A 21,778-nucleotide genomic window follows, 5' to 3' on the forward strand; every position below is an offset into this window, starting at 1 on the left:
AAAAAATAATAGAAGTATAGATATGGCTATGCAGAGCCAGAGCAAATGGATTATGGGCAATGATTATTGGAGGAGTTCCAGAGAACTGCCAAGCTCTAGGACTTTGACACTCAATGCCCAAGAGACACATACTAGGAACCCTGGGTCTATCATACAAGGCTTTGGGAACTGTAACTGTTGCCACTTACTACCTACTGCTAAATGCTGAAGACTAAAGAGATGACTCAGTGGGTAAAGGCACTTGACACCAAGTCTGACAACCTGAGTTCTCTCCAGGACCACATGGTGGAAAGAAAGACTAACTCCCACAAGTTTTACGATAACCTCTATATATGTGTGTGTGTCGAGGTGTGTGTGTGTGTGTGTGTGTGTGTCCCCAAGCACATGTAGATATCAGATGACACCTCAGGTATCACATTGGGTCTTCACCTTCCACTTTGTTTGAGACAAGTACTTTCTTGTTCGCCATTGTGTATGCTGATCTCCTAGAACTACTCTTCTTTCCACCTCCGCTCTCCCAATAGGAATATACTAGGATTACAGACATGTGCACTACTACTGCACCCAGCTTTTTACGTGGGTTCAGGGATTTGAATTCAGGTCATCAGGTTTGCACAATAAGCACTTTACCAATGAGCCATCTCCCCAAACACTACTTATGATTTCTGTGTGACTAAAGAAACAGCCAGCAGGGCAGCACTTCTATCAGTCTTTACTGTAACTAAGCAAATGTACACTGGAAGAAAAGCCTATTGAGTGTTCAATGCTTTAGCTTTCACTCAATCTTTATTTAACATTAGATAATTCAACTGTATAAATATAAAAAGGTTTATTGTCTAAAATATATACTTTGGAAAACACCAGAAAAATCAAAGTGAAAATAATATGGATTGGAATGAATATAAAAAGTATTTACTCAAAAACCAAGTCTACATATATACATGGATATATTTATGTATTACAATAATAATTAAAGAGAAAAGGGCCATGAATTTTGGGAAGCAGGACAGACATGGAAGGAGTTGGAGGGAAGAGGGGGTAAATGGTGTAATTATGTTTTAATTTTAAAAAATTTAATGTTTTAGCTAGGTGAAGTGGTATGGTGGCACATGCCTGCCTTTAGTCTTAGCACTCAGGAGGCAGAATTAGGCAGTCTCTGAGTTCAAGGCTAGCCTTATCTACAAAGCAAGTTCCAGGACAGCCAGAGCAACATAAGACCCTGTCCCAAAAAAAATAAAATAAAATAAAACAATTAATTAAATTTTTAAAGTCCAAATGAAAATAAGATTAAAAAATAAGGCACCTTAGTTATTTTATCTTTAGATATTAATAACATAGAATAGTCAAAATAATGTTTTAAACTTATTTAATGTTTTAAACACATTTAAACTGGGATTAAATTTTAAACTGGGATTTAAATTTTGGTGTTATAATTATATTTAATGTACAATTCTGCTTTGAAATTTTAATTTATTTATTTTATTATTTGTTTATTTATTTCTTTATGAAAAGTAAGTATTAAGGTTGGAGAGACAGCTCTGTAGTTAAGAGCACTGGCTGCTCTTCCAAAAGACCAGGGTCACTTCCCAGCACCCACATGGCAGCTCACAACTGTCTGTAACTCCAGTCCCAAGGGATCTTCTAACTTTCACAGGTGCCAGGTATGCAAATACACAGACATACGCACAGGCAAAACAACAATACATATAATTTTTTTAATTTTAAAGTAATTACTGATACAATTTAACTCTAAAATCATTCATTCCAAGTGTTTCCATGAGCATGTGGTAAGGTGTGGCTGATTCAGGTGTTCAGGTGTCCTTTTTACATTAAGTAAGTAGGTACTATTCATATCACCTCTAACAGACTAAAGACAATGAAATGAAAGATGCATAAACTACGTCTAAATAGAGAGGGTTTGTGGCTAATACATTAGTGCTATAAGTCATACATGACATAGGTACTTCAGGAACATTTGAGATTTTCTACTAAATTTTCCAGTAAACTGAATCCAAGGTTGTTTTCTGTCCTACACATTCACATGCTCATATATTGCCCATTAAAGGAAAGCTACTAACTTATTAATATTCTGATTATATTTGTATTCATCAGTAGTTAAGACTCTTGGCCTGGGGTTGGGTTCTTGCCTAGCCTGTCTGAAACCCTGAATTCAATCCCAAGTACCACAAAAAAGTTAGAAGTCTTGAGAGAAAAGAAGATATCTTTACATAATTCAGAGAAGTTTTCAGATAATTCCTTCTTTAAATGATATAAACTCAAATCTATATTTATCAAATAGCCTAAGCCCAAAAAATAATGAAAGCATAACTCTCACATATATATCAGATGACAAGAAATTGCTTCTTGAATATTTATAATGATGTTTTAACCAATGACTGTAATATAAGGAAGCTGCAATGTTTTATTCAGACTGTATATGAACTTTATTGACAAATCTGAACTGGTTTTGATGTGTTTTGAAAAGGAATAGCAATACAAACTTAAGATATGAATATATGTTACTAGTAAATCCTATAGCCACCTAAAATTCTAGAAAGTTTATATTACTAAAATATATAATTACAGATGTACTATATATGCATAAAAATAATAAATCTGATTGGACACAAAAAAACTTCTAACACTGCTTAGTTTAACATTTCTGTTTAATTGTCAAACTATTTCAAAAACTAAACACAAAATAACTCACAAAATCCAAATAACTATATCATAATAAAAAAATTTTAAAACAGGTGTAAGGTTATGAGCATTCAAGTGCTGAATACCAAAGACACAGCCCACAGAACTCAAAAAGGTTAACAAGATGAAGGGCCCAAGTGAGGATGCCTCAGTCCCACTTGTGATGGAGAAGAAATCAACCACAAGGGGAGGGGGACCTGGGAAGGAAAGAGGATGGGGAGAGACAGAGAGAGGGGAACATGATCTGGTATTGGATGGGGGAAAAGGACTGAAATCCCTGAAGGCCAGCGGAAAGAATGAAAATATGCAACCTCAGGAGGTAGGAGGTTAGGAGGACCCTCCAGAATGTACCAGAGACCTGAGAGGTGAAAGATAATCAGGACTCAAAGGGAGGGACCTTAGATGAAATACCCTACACTAGGGAGAGGAAATTTGTAGAGCCTACCTCCAGCAGAAAGACAAGGGCATCAAGTGAGGGATGGGGTTGCCATCCCACAGTCAAAATTCTGACCCATAATTGTTCCTGTCTGAAATAACTGCAGGGATGGAAATGGAGAGGAACCTGAGGAAAAGAAGGTCCAGTGACAGGCCCAAAGTGGGATCCAGCTCAAGGGGAGGCCTCAAGACCTGACATTATTACTGAGGCTATGGAGTGCTCACAAAAAGAAACCTATCATGACTGCCCTCTGAAAAACCCAACAAGAAGCTCAAAGAGTCACATGCAGATATTTGCACCAACCAATAGACAGAAACTACTGACCCCTGTGACTGAATTAGGAGAAAGCTGGAAGAAGCTGAGGAGGAGGAGGACGACCCTGTAAGAGAACCAGCAGTCTCAATTAACCTGGACCCCAGAGATCTCTCGGATACTGGAACACCAACCAGGCAGCATACAACCAGCTGATATGAGGCTCTCAACACATATACAGTAGAGGACTGGAATCTGGGTTTAGTCAGAGAAGATGCACCTAACCTTCCATGGACTGGAGGTCCTAGGGAGTTTAGAAAGCTGGTAGGGTGGAGGGGGGGAACATCCTCATGGAGACAGGGGAGTGGGGAAGAGGTATGGGATGTGGAACAGTCAGAGGGTGGACCAGGAGAGGACTAAAATATGGAGTTTAAAATAATTTTTTTAAAAAGGAAAAAAAATTAGTGACCTTTTTGGAGAGATCTGTTAAGAAGCTAGAAGAAAGGACACCTAAAGACCATGTAGAGAAACCCAATTACCATAATGGTCCATATGAGAACAAGTGATTTGGGAGGTTTCTACTTGTACACTACTTTTAAAATATAGTGACAAAATTGCCAAAAGCTAAAACATTAATTAATAAGAACTGTTAGAAAATAATGGATATCTATAATTTATATTATATGCTATTTATCTTGATATTTAAGATCTATGGCACCTTTCTATCTTGATTCTACTAGTAGTATTTTGATATCAAAATAAGAAAGTAATCACAGAATTAAATGTTTTATGATTAAAGTTTCAAATTAATGCACAATGTATGGTTTCAATATCTTATTGAAGAAGAAATAGTGAAGGAGGTGATAGCCATCTGCCAAGATGGCCAAGTGGGACCCCAGACAACTAAAGCTACAGGTAACCTAACAGAATCAAAATAATTGTGAGTTCACCCAGTCAAATCACAGTATCATGACAGATAAAATGGTTATTCATTTAATATCCATGATATTCTAAAGTACTTTATTATCAATCAACAAATAATCAAAATAATTATGTTTAAGGCTAGGAGAAATCTCAGTAGGAATAAAGTGCTTGCCTTGCAGATACAAGGACTTAAATTTGATAATTAACACACATAAAAACATCTGGGTATGCCGGGGCAGTGGTGGTGCACGCCTTTAATCCCAGCACTTGGAAGGCAGAGGCAGGCTGATTTTTGAATTCGAGACCAGCCTGGTCTACAGAGTGAGTTCCAGGACAGCCAGGGCTACACAGAGAAACAAAACAAAAAGCATCTGGGTGCAGTGGCACTCGCAGAGCTGCCACTGAGAGTACTCTCAGAGCTGAAAAGGCTGAGCCAAATGGATTCTTGGGGTTCTCTTGCCAGCCAGTTCACCTATGTGGAGAATTCTAGGCCAGTGGGAGATACTGTCTCAAAAAATAGAAATAGAAATAGAAATAGAAATAGAAATAGAAATAGAAATAGGGTGGACAGCACCTAAGAAACAAACCCAAGGTGGGTAGTTCTCTGGGTTCTATACAAATGCACACGGGGGGGGGGTGTATTTAACATTTTAAAGGTATTATTCAGTCTGCACAGTAATCACCAAGTACTACTACTAGAAGCAAGGCAAAGAAGTAACAAAGTTCACAAATAATGAGCACAAATAAAAACATGAAATATCACTATTGCTTTCCACTGATATTTAAAAACACTTCTAACTTTGGTACAATTTAATCAAGATTCTTAAAATAAATGTAGACACTATTCTCATATAGGCATTCTTGAGAGAAGAGTAAAACCTTTAGAGTTCCAAGTTTAGAAATACATGGAGAAAATTACCTTTAAGAAGTAGTTCTCTATTAAAGACAAATTTAAGAGCCTGACCAATACAAATGTGGATGCTTGCAGCAACCATCAGACTGAACACCAGCACTCCAATGGAAGAGTTTGGGGAAGAACTGAAGGAGCTGAAGGGATTTGCAACCCCATAGAAAGAACAATATCAACCAACCAACCAGACTGCCCCCCACAAGAGCTCCCAAGAACTAAACCACCAACCAAAGAGTACTTATGGAAGAACCCATGGCTCCAGCTGCATGGGTCCAGTGGCAGAGGATTACCTTATCTGGTATCAATGGGAGGGGAGGCCCTTAATCTTGTGAAGGCTTGATGCCCCAGTGTAGGGGAATGCTAGGGTGCTGAGGCAGGAGTAGGTGGATGGGTGGAGAAGCACCCTCATAGAAGGAGGGGGAGGAGGAATGAAATAAGGGGCTTGTGTAGGGTAGAGAAATCAAGGAAGAGAAATAAAATTTGAAATGTAAATAAATAAAATAACAAAAAAGAGACAAGTTTAGCCCCATAACATTGCTAATACAGTGCATTCTTTTTCAGTCTCTCCACATGCTGGGGGCTAGACACATGGGGTGGGGATGATAAGGTTTCTCGAGAAAGAGGCCATATGTGATACTAAACATCTTATAACACACAAGATGGTTTCTTATATCTTATACAATAAGTGCACAACCCATAATGTCATGCCAACAATGAAAAGGCCTAGCAGTGCTGAATTAAAACTTGAAGGTACTGTTTTGTTTCTAGTGATAACCTTAAAAAGTAGTAAAAATGAATGATTCCACTGGCAAACTAATGCCTAAAACTCTCAATATATTTTTAATAAAATATTAATATAATGCTTCTATTTTTCAATATAAGAAAAAGAGCCAAACTCATTGCTACAAAGGGAAATTTCCTAAACAGAACTCCAACAGCTCAGGCTCTAAGATCAAGAAATGATAAATGGGACCTCATGAAACTGGAAAGATTCTGTAAGGCAAAAGGATATAGTCAATATGACAAATCAGGAACCTAAAGATTGGGGAAAAATATTTTCACTAACCCCACATCCAATAGAGGGCTAATATCCAAAATATATAAGGAACTCTGGAAGCTAACCACCAAGAAACCAAACAACCCAATCAAAAAATGTTATACAGAACTAAAAAGAGAATTAGAATTCACAACAGAGGAATCTCGAATGGCTAAGAAGAACTTAAAAGAAATGTTCAAAGTCCTTAGTCATTAGGAAAATGCAAATCAAAACGACCCTGAGATTCCACCTTACACCAATCAGAATGGCTAAGATCAAAAATTCAAGAAGCACATGCTGGTGAGGATGTGGAGAAAGAGCAACACTCCTCCATCGCTGATGGGATTGCAAACTGGTACAGTGACTCTGGAAATCAATCTGGAAGTTCCTCAGAAAATTAGAAATAGATCTACCTGAAGATCCATCTATATCACTCTTGGGCATACACACAAAAGATGCCCCACCATGCCACAGAGGCATGTGTTCCACTATGTTCATAGCAGCCTATTTATGATAGCCAGAAGCTGGAAACAACCCAGATGTCCCACAAAGAAAGAATGGATACAGAAAATGTGGTTCATTTATACAGTGGAGTACTACTCAGCTATTAAGAACAAAGACATAATAAATTTTGCAAGCAAATAGATGGAACTTGAAAATATCATCCTGAGTGAGGTAACTCAAACCCAAAAGGATATGCATGGTATGTACTCACAATAAGTGGATATTAGCCAAAAAAAAAAAAAAAAAAAAAAAAAAAAAAAAAAAAAAGTACAGAATACCTGCCTGGCAGTGGTAGCGCACGCCTTTAATCCCAGCACTTGGGAGGCAGAGGCAGGCGGATTTCTGAGTTCGAGGCCAGCCTGGTCTACAAAGTGAGTTCCAGGACAGCCAGGGCTACACAGAAAAACCCTGTCTCCCCGCCCCCCCCCAAAAAAAAAGTACAGGATACAACCCACAGAACTCAAGAAGTCTAACAAGCCAAAGGGCCCAAGTGAGGATGCTTCACTCCCACTTGGGAGGGAGAAGAAAGCAATCACAGGAGGAGGCAGAGGGAGAGAGGGACCTGGATGGGAAAAGGGACAGGGAGGGAAAGAGGGAAACTTTATCAGGTATTGAGGACGGGGCAAAACAAGACTGAAGCCCTGAAGGCCACCAGAAAGAATTGAAACAGGCAACTTCGAGAGGTTGGGGGGGGGGACCCTTGTAGGAAGCCAGATCTACTGCGCCCCCCCTTGAGCTTTGCATCCGCGGAGAAATCACGAGACGCAGAGATCAGGTAGTTACTGCAAAACGAGGCTTTTTAATCTTTATCACCCACGTGGAGAAACGCGGAGAGACGCGGAAGGGGAGAGCTGAGGAAGGGGTCCCGCTTAAGTACAGTCTAGAGTGACGTATTCACTTTTGATTGGCTGTTCGCTCACCACCCAATATGCCTTGGGATTGGCAGTGACTAAGGAAGCCTATCTGCCTAGCAACTGCGCAGATAACAGCAGCTTCCTACAGACCCTCTAGAATGTACCAGAGACCTGGGAGGTGAGAGACTCTTGGAACTCAAAAGGAAGGACCTTAGATGAAATGCCCGACAGTAGGGAGAGGGGACTTGTAGAGTTCACCTCTAGTAAAAAGACAGGTATCAAGTGGAGAGATGGGGTTGCTATCCCACAGTCAAAAACTCTGACCCAGAATTACTTCTGTCTGAAAGAACTGCAGAGACAAAAATGGGAGAAGAGTCTCAGGGAAAGGTGGTCCAGTGACCAGCTCAACTTGGGATCTATCTCAAGGGGAGGCTCCAAGGCCTGACACTATTACTGATGCTATGGTATGCTTATAGACAGTAGCCTAGCATGGCTGTCCTCTGAGAAGCCCAACAAGCAGCTGATCTAGACAGATGCAGATACTTACACCCAACCAATGAACAGAAGCTAGTGACTCCTGTGGTTTAATTAGGGAAAAGCTGGAAGAAGCTGAGGAAGAGGGTGGCCCCATAGGAAGACCATCAGTCTCAACTAATCTGGACCCCAGGGACCTCTCAGACACTGAGCCACCAACCAGGCAGCATACACCAGCTGATATGAGGCCCCCAACACATATACAGCAGAGGACTGCCTGGTCTGGACTCAGTCAGAGAAGATGCACCTAACCCTTGAGAGACTTGGCGCCTCAGGAAGTGGGTTGGTCTGGTGGGGTGGGTGTGAGGTGGGAACATCCTCTTGGAGACAGGGAAGCAGGGAGGTGTAGGATGTGGAACAGTCAGAGGGTGGACCAGGAGGGGGATAAAGTCTGAACTGTAAAAAAAAAGATTAAAAGAATAAAAAGAAAAAATATAAAAAGAAAAAAAGAACAATACTTTTAATATTAGGCTACCAAAAGATAAGAAATGTGAATAATATTAATTATGAAAGAGTAAGCAGGGATAGGGTTATAGCTCAGGGGTGGCATATTTGTCCAGCATGTGCTGGACAAATATGCCACCCCTTTCATTTAAGTCCCCAGCACCAGAAAATAAAACTAAGCTAAAAGAATGCTATAAAATGATTAGTAAGGGACTGGAGAGATGGCTCAGAGGTTAAGAGCATTAGCTGCTCTTCCAAAGGTCCTGAGTTTAATTCCCAGCAACCACAGGGTGGCTCACAATCTGTAATGGGTTCTGATGCCCTTTTCTGCTGTGTCTGAAGTCAGCTATTATGCATTCATACACATAAAATAAATAAATATTTTTTAAAAAATAGCTTAGTAAAGAAGATTCTAGTTATAATTGCTAATAGAAATATAATATTTTATTAAATTACTATTAATTATAATGGACTCAAAATATAAAATGTAGTACATAATATCAATATTGTATGCAGTCTTACTTAAGTTCACATTTTAACAAAATTATTAATATCAACAAAAATTGCCTAGTTGAGCATTATTTTATTTTTCCCACTTTGCATCTTAGCAATAAATTCATCTAACTAGACATGTGGTTCCAAACATTAAAACTATAACTAAGTCAATTTAGTTTTTGTCAAATCTTGAAGAAAAATTACTTAAAAGCATGAATAGGCTTCTTCAATACAAGCATGTAGCTATAATCACATTAGCATTTTCTGTGACTTCTGAAAAATCAATTTAATATTGCCTGAGCATTATAAGACTTACACAATTCTGCCATAAAGGTGACTGTAGCTACTATAAGGATTAAAGATAAACTAGAACCAGTTGCTACTGACTGTAAAGAACACATTAAAGAACACAAAGATGAGCTTTCCATTACCTTCACATTAGGCTTCTTTGTTGAAACTCCTCTGTACCAACCTAAAAAGATATTAAAATAATGTTATGGTCATTCTGTAAGAGACATAATTGAAATTTTTAAAAGCAGGTAAATATGAAATTTTCCATAAAATATTTTGGCTTCATTGGGATCTATAACTGTGCTGGCAGTTTACTCCTAAAGGAAGAGGTTTTTATTTTTATTCAGTTTGGTTTTATATGGCAGATAGAAAGTACAGCCCAGACTGTTTCTTGACTCATTCACTCTCCAATGCAGCATACTATACTATTCCCTTGTTTATTTGTTATTATTGTTTCCGCTCAGTTGCTAACATTAAAGAGAGACCAACTTTTTCCTTCCAGAATTCATATAAAGAGAGACCAACCTTTTTCCTTCCAGAATTCATATACAGCAATACTAATAGAAATTTCAATTACACACAGAAGTATAATTGTCAGGCAAGGAAAATCTTATTGGGAACCTTTCTCAGTTCTAATCTATTACTTTCTGAGTTTTGTTATAGTTTGCTTGCATTTGAGAGGAAATGGCACGTAAGAGTATAAACCAAGAAAAGCACTTACAAAATGAAAATAAAAATAGGGAGTATACATAACAGCTAATATTAACTGAGAACTTTTGTTACTAATTTTACATATTGGAATTTAGGGAATTTTCCATGTTCTAATATTCAAAGCTCATAACAATGATATCAAAGTGGGGATCTAATTTTCTCACATGAAAACAACACATTACAAAAGAATAGGAAATCTCCTTCTTTTAGTGACAGCAGCTATGACCCAAGTTTCACAAACTGAGTCTCAATTTCTTCATTTATCATTTCTAAATGATACTCTTACTATAAATAACATGATTAAAAGACAACACATGGCATAATAAGGGTCTCTAAAAACCTTGAAAAAGAAAGAAAGGAAGAAAGGGAGGGAGGAAGGAATGAAAAAGGGAAGGAAGGAAGAAAGAAGCCATTTTCATGCATCAAAACTACAGTATTAAAAGCTGTTGGGTATTGGGGGAAAAATAGGCAACAGTCTACAGAACAAAAGAGGACATCCATAAACTGACCCATACAGACTTCAACTGACCCTTGGCAAAGTAACAATGGCAACACAATAGGAAAAAGATGTTTTCAGCAAATGATGTTAGAACAATTGGTTTCAACTTTCAAAAAAAGAGAAACAAAGTCCAGCCCCCAACTGGGGCAGAGACCACCCCCCCACACACACACTCTCTCCACCAGAAGCCACACCAGCCACCAAAGTCCAGGTAGGCACCCCAATCACAGACCTCCTACACTCTCTCAATGACCCCCCCACTCTAACCCAACCCAACCCTCTTCTTGTCACTGTGACCCAGGGCCCAACTCAGACAGAGACCCCCCAAAATTTTTGACATGCAATCTGTCTTGCTTGCAAGATGTGCTGTGGCAATGACACGGCACATCTTCTCTTTCTACATTTTAGTTAATTTGGCTAAGGATCTGACAATCTTACTGATTTTCTCAAAGAAGCAACTCTGTTTCATTGATTCTTCATATTATTGTTGTGTGTATACATGTGTGTGTTTCTATTTTATTTATTTCAGCCTGAGATTATTTCTTGCCATCTATTCTTTTGGGTGTGACTCCTTCTTTTTGTTCTAGAGCTATCAAGTGTGCTGTTAAGTTACTAGCATGAGATCTCTCCAATTTTTTATATAGGCACCGACTGCTATAAACGTTCCTCTTAGACAAGCTTTCATTGTGGCCCATAAGTTTGGGAATGTTGTATATTAATTTTTATTCAATTCTAGAAAGTAGTTTCTCTCTGTCTTGGCACATTTTTCATTCAGTAATGAGTCATTCAGTTTTCTCGTGCTTGTATGCTTTCTGTGTTTCTGTTGCCATTGATATCAAGCTTTAACTCACGGTGGTTAGATAGGATGCAGGGTAGTATTTCAATTTTCTTGTATCTATTGAGACTTGCTTGGTGTCCAAGGATGTGGTCAATTTTGGAGGAAGTTCCATGAGTTGCTGAAAAGAAGGCACATTCTTTTGTGTTTGGGTGAAATGTTCCATAAATATCTATTAGGTTCATTTGCTTTATAACATCAGTTAGTACCAGAATTTCTGTTTAAGTTTTGTCTGAATAGCATGTCTCTTGGTAAGAATAGGGTACTGAAGTCACCCACTGAAGTGGAAACTTAAGGGTTCTTTGGAAAGTCAGTTGTGTTGGATGGTGTTTTGAGGGGAAAACACGTGAAGGAGTGTTTTCCTGAAGTAGACACAAGTGAAAGGCTAAAGCAGACTTGTGAAGGAACATTTCACTGAATCAGACACAGGAGAAAGGATGTTCTGCTAAAGCAAGCACATGAAAGGACATGTGATGAGGTATTCTTTGCTAACAACACACATGTATTGGTCCACCTTACAATGCATAGTCAAGCTCTATTTGCTAGGACTCCATAGATAGAAACACACCAAAAAACTTTTGGTGGAGTGCTGCAGTTTCTTACCACTTCCATGGACTCAGGTTGACTGGCAGAGTGATGTCAGCTGAGACAAATGCATGTGCTGAGGCAAGATACATGGAGGACACATGATATTTGAAGTGTATAAATAGACTTGACAAAGTGACAGGGGCTGAGCTTGGCTTGCTTATAGAGCTAGCTGTGCAATGCTTGTTGGTCTTGAGTATTCACTGATCTTCATTTCGCTGTGAGAGGCATAGCTGAGAACTTCTGGCACTCTTGTTGGCCCTGGTCCCTCCTGCTGACTCATCCTTAGGCTGAGGCTTGGCTGACTCTGCTAGTAGCTAGCTGCTAGCACTGCTGCTGACTGGTGTTTACTAATCCAACTCTACCAAAGTGGACCCCTGGTGTATCAGTGAGGTGTTTGTGAGTGGATCAAGCTGCTGCTACCTGCTAACCTGTGAACCGAACTTCTGATTTCATGGCAACACAAATGGGAGTCACTCCAAAGAACTTTTCTAACAGGTTAACTTTACCCCTCATCCTTTCTTTTCCACTACCTCTGGTAGGTGGTGGGCTACAAGGGAGGTTAAAGTATTTAAGAACCATTATTAAAAGGAGACTTTGAAAAAAAAGTAAAGTTACAACCCACTATCACTGTGTGAGGGTCAACATGTGATTTAACTGTGTAGTATTTCTGTTATAAACATGGGTGCCCTTGTGTTTGGTGCATAGATGTTAAGAACTGCAACGTCCTCTTGGTAGATCTTTCCTTTGATGAGTATGTAGTGTCTTCCCTTCTCTTTTGAGTAGTTTTGATCTGAAGTCTACTTTATCAGATATTAAAATGGCTACACCAGCTAGCCTCTTGGGTCTATTTTCTTGGAATACCTTTTTCCATCCTATTACCCTGAAGTGCTATCTATGATAAGTAAGGTATGTTTCTTGAATATAGCTGAAGGATAGCTCTAGGTTTCGAATTTATTCTATTAGTCTGTGTCTTTTTACTGGGGAACTGAGGCCGCTTATGTTCAGAGTTATCAATGAGCAGTGTTTATTGATTCCTATTTTTATTGTAGTGGTGGTGGTGGTGTAAGGTTTTTATCCACCCCTACCCTTAGGAAAAATACATACAAGTCATAACTTCTCTTTCACCATATTGAGTCACTAAATGTTCTTTTATCTTTATAATTATTTTCATAATTCCTTATTCTTCTTGATTAAAATTCAAACTGAGTTTTATTCTTTTCTACCTGAGACCAGTAGCTAAAAAGTGACTACTGCATTAGAGATGCAAATATATAGTAGCTGAAAACTGAATGAATCTGGAAGATATGAGATGAAAAAATCCATGTGACAAGTCTGTTGGTCAGTTTAAGCTAATATATGTATAATGTCTTTACACAGTCTCTCTTATACAGTGACTCAAAAAATGGAAAAGGAGGCAATTGACAGGAATAAGAAATACTAAGATTCTATGTTTGCCTTTTACTGCTATAAATTTCTCCAGGAAAGACTAGGCTTATGAAATAGGTTAAGTCAGAATTGCTTAATATAAATAAAGTAAATTCTAAGAGATCAAAAACACACACTTTCAAAGATCTATGTAAAGTCCCTTTTTGAAAAAGTTAAGACATAAAATAAAAAATGGGTTCAAATCTATACATGAATTAGCAGCTATACTTCTATTCTCACCAACAGGATGTTGATAAATACACTGTCAAGGAGATTTATCATTATAACAAAACAACAATCTTTAGACCTGAAACCAAATGAGTAGAGTATGAAGAGCTTCCATTTGCTTCCATGGAAAACAAATGATTCTTCCAAGATTAAACAGGAAAGATTACTTCCCTGTAAAATCTGTCCACAATTCTTAATAAAGCTTACATTATTCATATGAGTGACTTTATCCACGACTCCCTTATTTGAGCGTATGGTCTGTGTGTGTGCATGTATGCCATGCATGTTCATGTGGATACTGGATGTCTTCCTCAAACACTCTCTACTTTATTTTTTGAGACAGGGTCTCTCACTGAACCTAGGGCTTCACCAACTCACCTAAAGAGACTGGCCACTGAGTTTCATTGACCTACCTGTTTCCACCTTACCAATGACAGGATGACAGGCATGTAATCCTGAATTCAAATTTGTGTGTGGGTTGGAGATCCCAATGCAGGTCTTCATGCTTGCATAGCAAGTACTTTATTGATTAAGCTACCTGCAGCTTCACAGATCCCTTATCACCACTGAAATCTCTCATAATTCTAATGTTTCAACTAACTTTTACTTATAACTCTAAAGCTACCCATCTGTTGGTTGTCTTTTTGATCAAGGCTTAAAAAGAAACTCCAGCCAAAACCAAGATACAAAAAGTAAATCGGGAAATATGAGAGACTAAAATAAACTAAAATGTCTCTTTTGATTTGGTGTCCCAAGCTCAGACTAGGGTAAAAGGAAAAAGAAATGTTCTTAGTCTACACTGTTTATTATTGAGGGAGGAATTTTTCTTAAAAAGGCAAACTGAGTGTCCTCTTAACCAGGTTTACAAAAATGTCTTACATTACAACTCCTTCATTGACATAAGAAATACATAAAATATTTTATGCTGAAAAGAGACAAGCAAAGAGCTGCTACAAAGTAAATGTAAAGGGGTTGGGGGAGATCAGTGAAGAACTCTTGGAGGGGGGCTGGGAAAGGAGGCAACATTTGAAATGTAAATAAATAAAACCATGTTTTTTTAAAAAAATTCCATTTAACTATCCCTAGAAGCTTGCAACTGTGGCTGCTGTGTTCTATGTGCGTCAGTAGGTGGCAGACGGGAGAGGTTTTATCTAAACTCAGTGTTCTGACCTATGAACATCTGGATGATTAGTAGCCTCACGCTCCCTGAAAAAGCAAGCCTGAGGATAACCACCAGTCCAATGGGGACTTGGACAGAGAGCTAGCCTGAGATAACCACCAATCCCATGCTGCCTCCTCTTTCCCTTTTTAGTCCCAGACCCCAACCTGTGAAAAGATGCCTCAGCGAATCTTCCCCCCTCAGCTAAATTATATCTCTGTACATGCCTTCAAAGACACACCTAGAGCTCTCCTAAATGATAAGATGGTTAATCTTATCATTAACCACCACAAAGTTATTTACTACACATTCTGCTTAAGCAGCTGGTTCACAAAGAAAAAGGAAAATATTATGGGAGCTGTTTTAAATAAAAATAATGATGTTAATCTCTGTGTTCAAGGGAAGCCTGTTCTAGAGTCAGTTCCAGGACAACTAAGGTTTACACAGAAAAAAAACTGTCTTGAAAAACTAAAACAAAATACCATTTTAGTCTGAAGAGCAAGAAACAAGCCACATGTTTTAGAAGACCTGGATTGACTTTCAAAGATAATAAATTCATAAAATATTATAAACTGAATAAAGATCATCAATGTACAAAAGAGAAGAAACTAAGAACAATAGGCAAATACTAGAGAAGAAAAGCACAATGGTTTGCAACTGTGAATACCATTAATAAGTGCTCAGTGATTACTTGATGTGAGAATGAGATGAGGTTGTGAGATTTATATCTTTGTAGTCGCACCAAACACTTTGTATAAATTAAATCACTTCAAATCAAGTTAAAAAATAAATAGGGTTTACTTTTTCACTTTAATTCTGTTATTTTAAATAAGCAAATAAGACAAATACAAATAACAAAAATCTATTCAAAATGTTCTAAATTTTTAAGATTTATTGATTATGTATATAGTGTCCTGCCTGCATTTACGTCTGCAGACCAGAAGAGGACACCAGGTCATATTACAGATGGTTATGAGCCACCATGTGGTGGCTGAGAATCGAACTCAGGACTTCTGGAAGAACAACCAGTGCTCTTAACCTCTGAGCCATCTCTACAACCCCCCCCCCCCCAAAAAAAAAACTTAATCTTGGTTGGTGTAAATATGAGATTAATTTATGTGAAAGGAATAACATTTAAACACTTGCATAGTTCAGAGTGATCTGATTGTGTAGATTTCCAGTCTGTACTGCTGGCTAAGTGTGATAGCCTCTACAGTTCTGTGTATGCCCAATAGGCTCCCGCTAGTTATTGAACTCTTAAAACTGGTATTGTGACATTACAACAACGTTTTGCACCGATTTTATAAACTTTTACAGTGCAATGTGTGTTACTTTTCTAAGGCAAACCAAAGGTATATTTCTCAAGGTTCTGCTGTCTTCAACAGCATTTGATGGAGGATTTTTTTTTTTATACATTTGTAATAGATAGAGATGAAACAGATTGCAGTTTGTTTTTTGTTACCTTTTTTTTTTTTTAATTGTAAACCATGTACCAAGTTTCTGGTCAAGATTGTGTAGGATAAGTTAAACATAATTGCATTCTATTAACCAATATGAGTGTATTTCTTATGCATATAGTTACATTGAAATAAAGTTCTAAAAACTAAAAAAAAAATAAACACTTGCATAAAAATGGTAATGACTTAGCCTTGTTCCACATTCTGTGCTGGAAATTTACCATCTATAATTTCAACACTGATGAACATCACTTTGGTAAATATACGTGATTGTTGAGATTGTAAAATGAACTTTCTAGGCACCCAATGCAAGTGAAGTCATACTATCCCACAGAGGCAAAAAGTACCTCTACAAATGCTGCTGGCTGAGAAGCTGCACAACAATGTGAACAGTGTTAACACAAAGAATGGAGCCACTAAAAAGACCAGGCCATGTGACAGTCAACACTTAGCAGCCCAAACAGGTGCAAACCAAGCGAGTAAGGTCAAAAGTACTAACTAGAGCTCAAGTAGTACCCCCTTTGATAAGACATCCCAAGCCTTTTTATCTCAAACATATATTTTTCACTGATCAAAGTAAAACAATCCAATCTAAATTTATTGCTCCTTAAGCCAATAACAAGTACCCAGGAGGAGAGAGATCACATACTGGCAAAAGATACATCAAAAAAAAGTACAATCCCTTTTCTATCCCATAATTTAAAATAATCTGATTTAAATTTTTTTTTGAAAAATCACTCAGGCTGTTAAGATAAGCTCAGCAGATAAAAATATTTGTTGCACAAGTCTGGTGACCTGAGTTTAATCCTTAGCACCATGTAAAACTGGAAAGAAAAAAATCAATTCCACAGCATTGATTTCTGACCTCCATACCCAACAATGAATTTGAAGGCCAAAAGCAAAACCTACGACCTTTAAAAAGTATTTTCTTACTTGGTGTATCAATAAAAATATGCACAGCCTTCAAACGCTTGGTGTCTTTTTCAATTATATAACTAATGACAGACAAGAAAAAAAGTGCCAATCAATTATAAATCTAAAAAACTTTTAGCAGAATTCAACTCCCAAAACTATTCAAAAGGCTTTCAAAATTGTCTTTCCATTATTTTTACTGAAAAGCTTAAAAAGAATAATTTGTATATTTATGCACATAGTTTAATACTATTTTAAATTTCATTTATGATCTATAATTATAAAGTTACTAATCAGAAATAACTAAATAACTAAATTAACTTCTCTTCCCAGACATTCCTCCCTGCAAAGGTATTTAATCTCATGTCCACCCTGAGGAGTGGGTACTATTCACTATGCATCCACTTTCCATACTGTACAGCCAATAAACAATATGGATAAACATGGACTGTCTCTTTCATCTACCACTGCCATAGAGAATGTACAGGTCTTCATCTATAGAGCCACAGCTAAATCTCCTGTAGAAGTCCTCTCTGTGCTTCCAGCCTGCCACTGCCAAGCTAAGACAATCACCACTGAAATAAGCCAGAGCTCCCCTTTCCCCAGTGTCAGGCTAGATGCTATCCCCAGCGCAAGAGCCTTCCCCAGCCCTTGGATCTTCTGCGACTCACAGTGGCGCCTGGATGTACAAGTGTCAGACTGGCCTTGAACCCCAGATCCAGATCCAGCTTTTCCCCACATCTCAGACTGCCTTTCCAACCCCCGGAGTGGTGTCTCTGAAGCCCAGAACCAGCCTGGAGGTGGGTGGAACATGGACCCACATAAACGTTTCTTTCATTTCTATATCTGAGTCAGACAGTTAACTCCTTTTCTGCTACTGATTGTTGCCTGAATATTACAGTAATTCAAGATAGAAAACAAAAAAACAAATTAAACAAATGAGAAATTAGCAGGGTATATGTAAATCAAAAAAGAAAAAACTCAAAAGGAAATCATAAAGTTTCTAGGAGATTAAACTTTGATTGACCCTGTCTGCTCACTAACTGATTTACTCTGAGAAACACAAAGACTGAACTCATTATTTATTTTCAATCTCTACAAACAAAATAATTATGCCAATATTTGATTTACTCAGCTCAAAGAAAAAGGAAAAGAATTCATCAATATCTATAATGCTTACATCTCTCTGGATGAAGAGACTTTTTCTTTTAAGACAGGGTTTCTCTGTGTAGCCTTGGCTATTCAGGAACTCACTCCGTAGATGAGGCTAGCCTCAAACTCAGAGATCTGCCTGCCTCTGCATCCCAAGTGCTGAGATTAAAGGCATGTGCCACCACTTCCCAGCCATAAAAGAACCTTTTTAAACACTGGCTCACTCAAGGAACCATTTCTTCAATATTACTTTTAAAAAGAATGTTAAATTTGTACGAAATTGTATCTACAATATAGTTCAGGAAAGTGTTCAGCAGAAATTGGAATCAAGTGAAAACACTACAGGTAAAGTACACAACAGAATCAGTAGCTTATAAATCATCAATCAGTCTAAAAAGACAAAAGGCCTAGATAGAATCCATGTGCCATTCCAGACTAGGCAAATTTCCCTCTCTTCCCAAAGTATCTTATAGTGTAGATAGCAGGGAGATATCATATCTCTCTCTCTCTCACACACACACACACACACACACACACACACACACACACACACACACTTTGTATGTATGTGAGTGTTGTATTTGTCAGACAGACAGAGACACACACATTGTGTATTGGCGGGAGAGAGAGAGAGAGAGAGAGAGAGAGAGAGAGAGAGAGAGAGAGAGAGAGAGAGAGAGAGAGATATTCCCAAGAGTGTTACATACACCATGTGTATGTAGAAGTCAGAGGATATAACCAGTGGAAGCCTTCTGAGAATCCAACTCTGGTAATAAGGCCTGATGACAAGTGGCACATTACTGGCCCCCAAGGAGTCATCTTAGAGAAGGTCTTGTCTGAGAATTTTAGTCTGGAGTCAGAAGTCTCTTTATGTTCCTATCTCTAGAACCCACAGAAAATATCAATTTACTGAATAAATGAATGGGCATCTGCCTTGAAATTCTAAAGAAAAAAATCAAACACTAAGAGGTCTATGTAGAAACAAATACACTGTGGTACATAAAAGCACGAAGGCTGCTTTCACTTCCAGGCTATAAAAAACTACTGAAACCAACTGTAGGACCTGGGTAGTAAGGCAACAAGTGATCAAATGTGATTAAGGGTAAGAGCTAAAGTAAGAAATATTTTAACAGTATTTAGTATGTTTAATACTGGCTTCACAAGGATTGCTAAAATCTATTAGAACAACCATAACTGTATCTGATCACTATGTGTTTTATAGGCTCACACTTACCTTCACATTTTTCAAGAATCTGAACTGTTTCTCCTATTTCTAAGACCAGGCCTTGAGGGACAGATCCTCGAAAGCTGCATATCACTAGAAAAGCAAGAATAAACATTTCAGTTAGTTATTTTTCAAATACTTACAGTCAGAGTCACTGAATTAAGGACTGAATTTTCAATATAAACTCCATTATTTAATTATTCCTACTTAATATGTAAACCTCTTAAATATAGTGAATATATTGTGAAAGGTAATATCATTAAGTAAGTCAGAAAGTTACATACATTGTGGCACAATTATTATTCCTGAGTGGTGTGCATGTGCTCCTATATAAAAATATTTCATGTATGAAAACTCTTCCTGTCCCTCAGCATGACCTAGTTTCACATACCCTAACTGAGCAAACATGTGTCAGTAATCCTGGCTAACAGACTGGCCAAGCAACAGATCAAGAATTCAGGCCCAGTATCAGAACAGCATCTATGGATGAACTCAAGATCTACTGTGATAGGTTAGCTACTGTATACTACTGTAGACTACAAACTGGTCCAACTTCTATACCAACACTAATGACCTTTTTTTATGCTAGGCCAGCCTCCAAACACCTAAGGGATCATGCCTGCACTAAAGCCAGCCCCCAACAGAATACAGCTGAAGACTAGTACCATACTCCAAGCATACACCTGAGAACTAAGACCAACCTCTTGAAAAAGAACCACTACCCATATGCTAAAATCAAAACACAAGACCATGCTATCCACAAATCCAGGAACTCCATCATCAAAACTATTTGTAGAACCTTCCAAATTGCCCACACAAACTCCCTAGACAGAGACTTGATAGTGTTTGCCATGGCACAGCAGACATGTAAAGACTAGAGGAAGAAAAGTTTGTTTCTTCAAATACAAGCACCAAAGTCAAAAAAAAAAAAAGAGAGAGAGATCACAAATAATCAGCAAAACATGAAACTGTCACCAAAGTAACAAACAAAGCACTACTGCCTGACAAAATAAACTGGACATGTGACACACACTTATAATTTTGGCACTCAGGAGGTAGTGGTGTGATGGGCCAGACATGGATGAAGAAATTCTAAAGAGACTATGTGTCCCTCAATCAGACTACTGAGACAATGGACCTCAAGAAACTAGAATTCCCCAGGAATCTCACACTGGAAAAGGAGAATGCCTAAAGCCTGGGCCAGCCAAAATTTTCTTCCAGAAAACAGAAGACAGTAATGGGAGGTTTTTATTCTTGCTGCTGAAGAATTTGGAAATCGACTCAGGAGACTCAAGAACCATATTGGAGTTTGAAAAAATGGAAATAAGCTGTCTAGGGGTATGATTCTTGGTTTGGGTCCAAGAGAAAAGGGAAATGGAGCAGACAGGCTAAATATGTTGGTAGTTGTTGGGGAAAAAGAGAAAACCAGTGTGGTTCAGTGTATAACAGTTTCAACATCAATTTGAGAGCTTATTTTCTCATAAAGCATTAAAGCAGCAGCCCTCCCTGTCTTTATACATCAGCACTTTCTTCATATTCCCCTTTGTTCAAAGTTGTATTTTCTTGGTATATGAAACTTACTGGAAAAAACAGTATTGCAATAAACTGCTATTTTACATATTTAAAACTGCACTGCTGCATCTTCTCCCTTCTGTTATGATTCTGTGCTTAAGGTATTAGATGAGCTATATATAAACGATTTCTAAAAAGGAACTAATATTTGTAATGACAAAAACACTTCTAGACTTATCATTTATCTTCATTAACTGGTGTCCTTTGAGTTAAAATAGTTTTAACTTAAATTCGTCTGTTATTCATTTAAATAGAACTACCAATACTGCTAAGAAACAACTGCAGCCCACCCTTCCTTCCTTTTTGCCCAGTCTTTTTAAAAGAAATGTCCTAAAGACTAGAATTGAATACACTGTCTAGTTCAACTTTACATATCTAGGTATGAAGTATCTTAGGAAAAGAAAAGCAAAATCTTTCACAAAAATCCAACTTCTGTAAATCTGTCTCTTTGGCTTATACTATCTTCTTTTCAATCTCTCTCTCCTAAGACTGAACATTTTAGTATTTTGACCTGTTAATTGGTTTGGAAATGTTGCTGTATTGTGTGTCTTGAATTCTCATCTCACTCATCAAAATTACATATGATTTAAGAGATTTCAGTAGAAATTACAAGTTAACTATTCAACCAGTTTTGC

At 37.8% G+C, this 21,778-nt stretch overlaps 1 protein-coding gene and 1 non-coding gene across 6 annotated transcripts in view; one reads left to right on the forward strand and one right to left on the reverse strand.

Moving 5' to 3' along the window:
• The window catches only part of Dock3 (dedicator of cytokinesis 3), a 322,288-nt gene that overhangs the window by 253,989 nt on the left and 46,521 nt on the right, over positions 1-21,778 (reverse strand). For all 5 annotated transcript variants that reach the window (XM_076917344.1, XM_076917346.1, XM_076917345.1 and 2 more), the window contains exons 2-3: positions 19,581-19,664; positions 9,521-9,561 (exon numbers count right to left, since the gene is read on the reverse strand). In XM_076917344.1, coding sequence (XP_076773459.1) covers positions 9,521-9,561; positions 19,581-19,664 — 125 coding nt within the window. The remainder of the gene's footprint in view (positions 1-9,520; positions 9,562-19,580; positions 19,665-21,778) is intronic.
• Positions 14,742-14,870, forward strand: LOC117693876 (small nucleolar RNA SNORA17). Its single transcript, XR_004604477.1, has one exon. It is a non-coding gene; the product is annotated as a small nucleolar RNA SNORA17 (small nucleolar RNA).

The sequence above is a fragment of the Arvicanthis niloticus genome, chromosome 21 (assembly GCF_011762505.2).
Source record: "Arvicanthis niloticus isolate mArvNil1 chromosome 21, mArvNil1.pat.X, whole genome shotgun sequence".
NCBI classification, from domain to species: Eukaryota; Metazoa; Chordata; class Mammalia; order Rodentia; family Muridae; genus Arvicanthis; species Arvicanthis niloticus.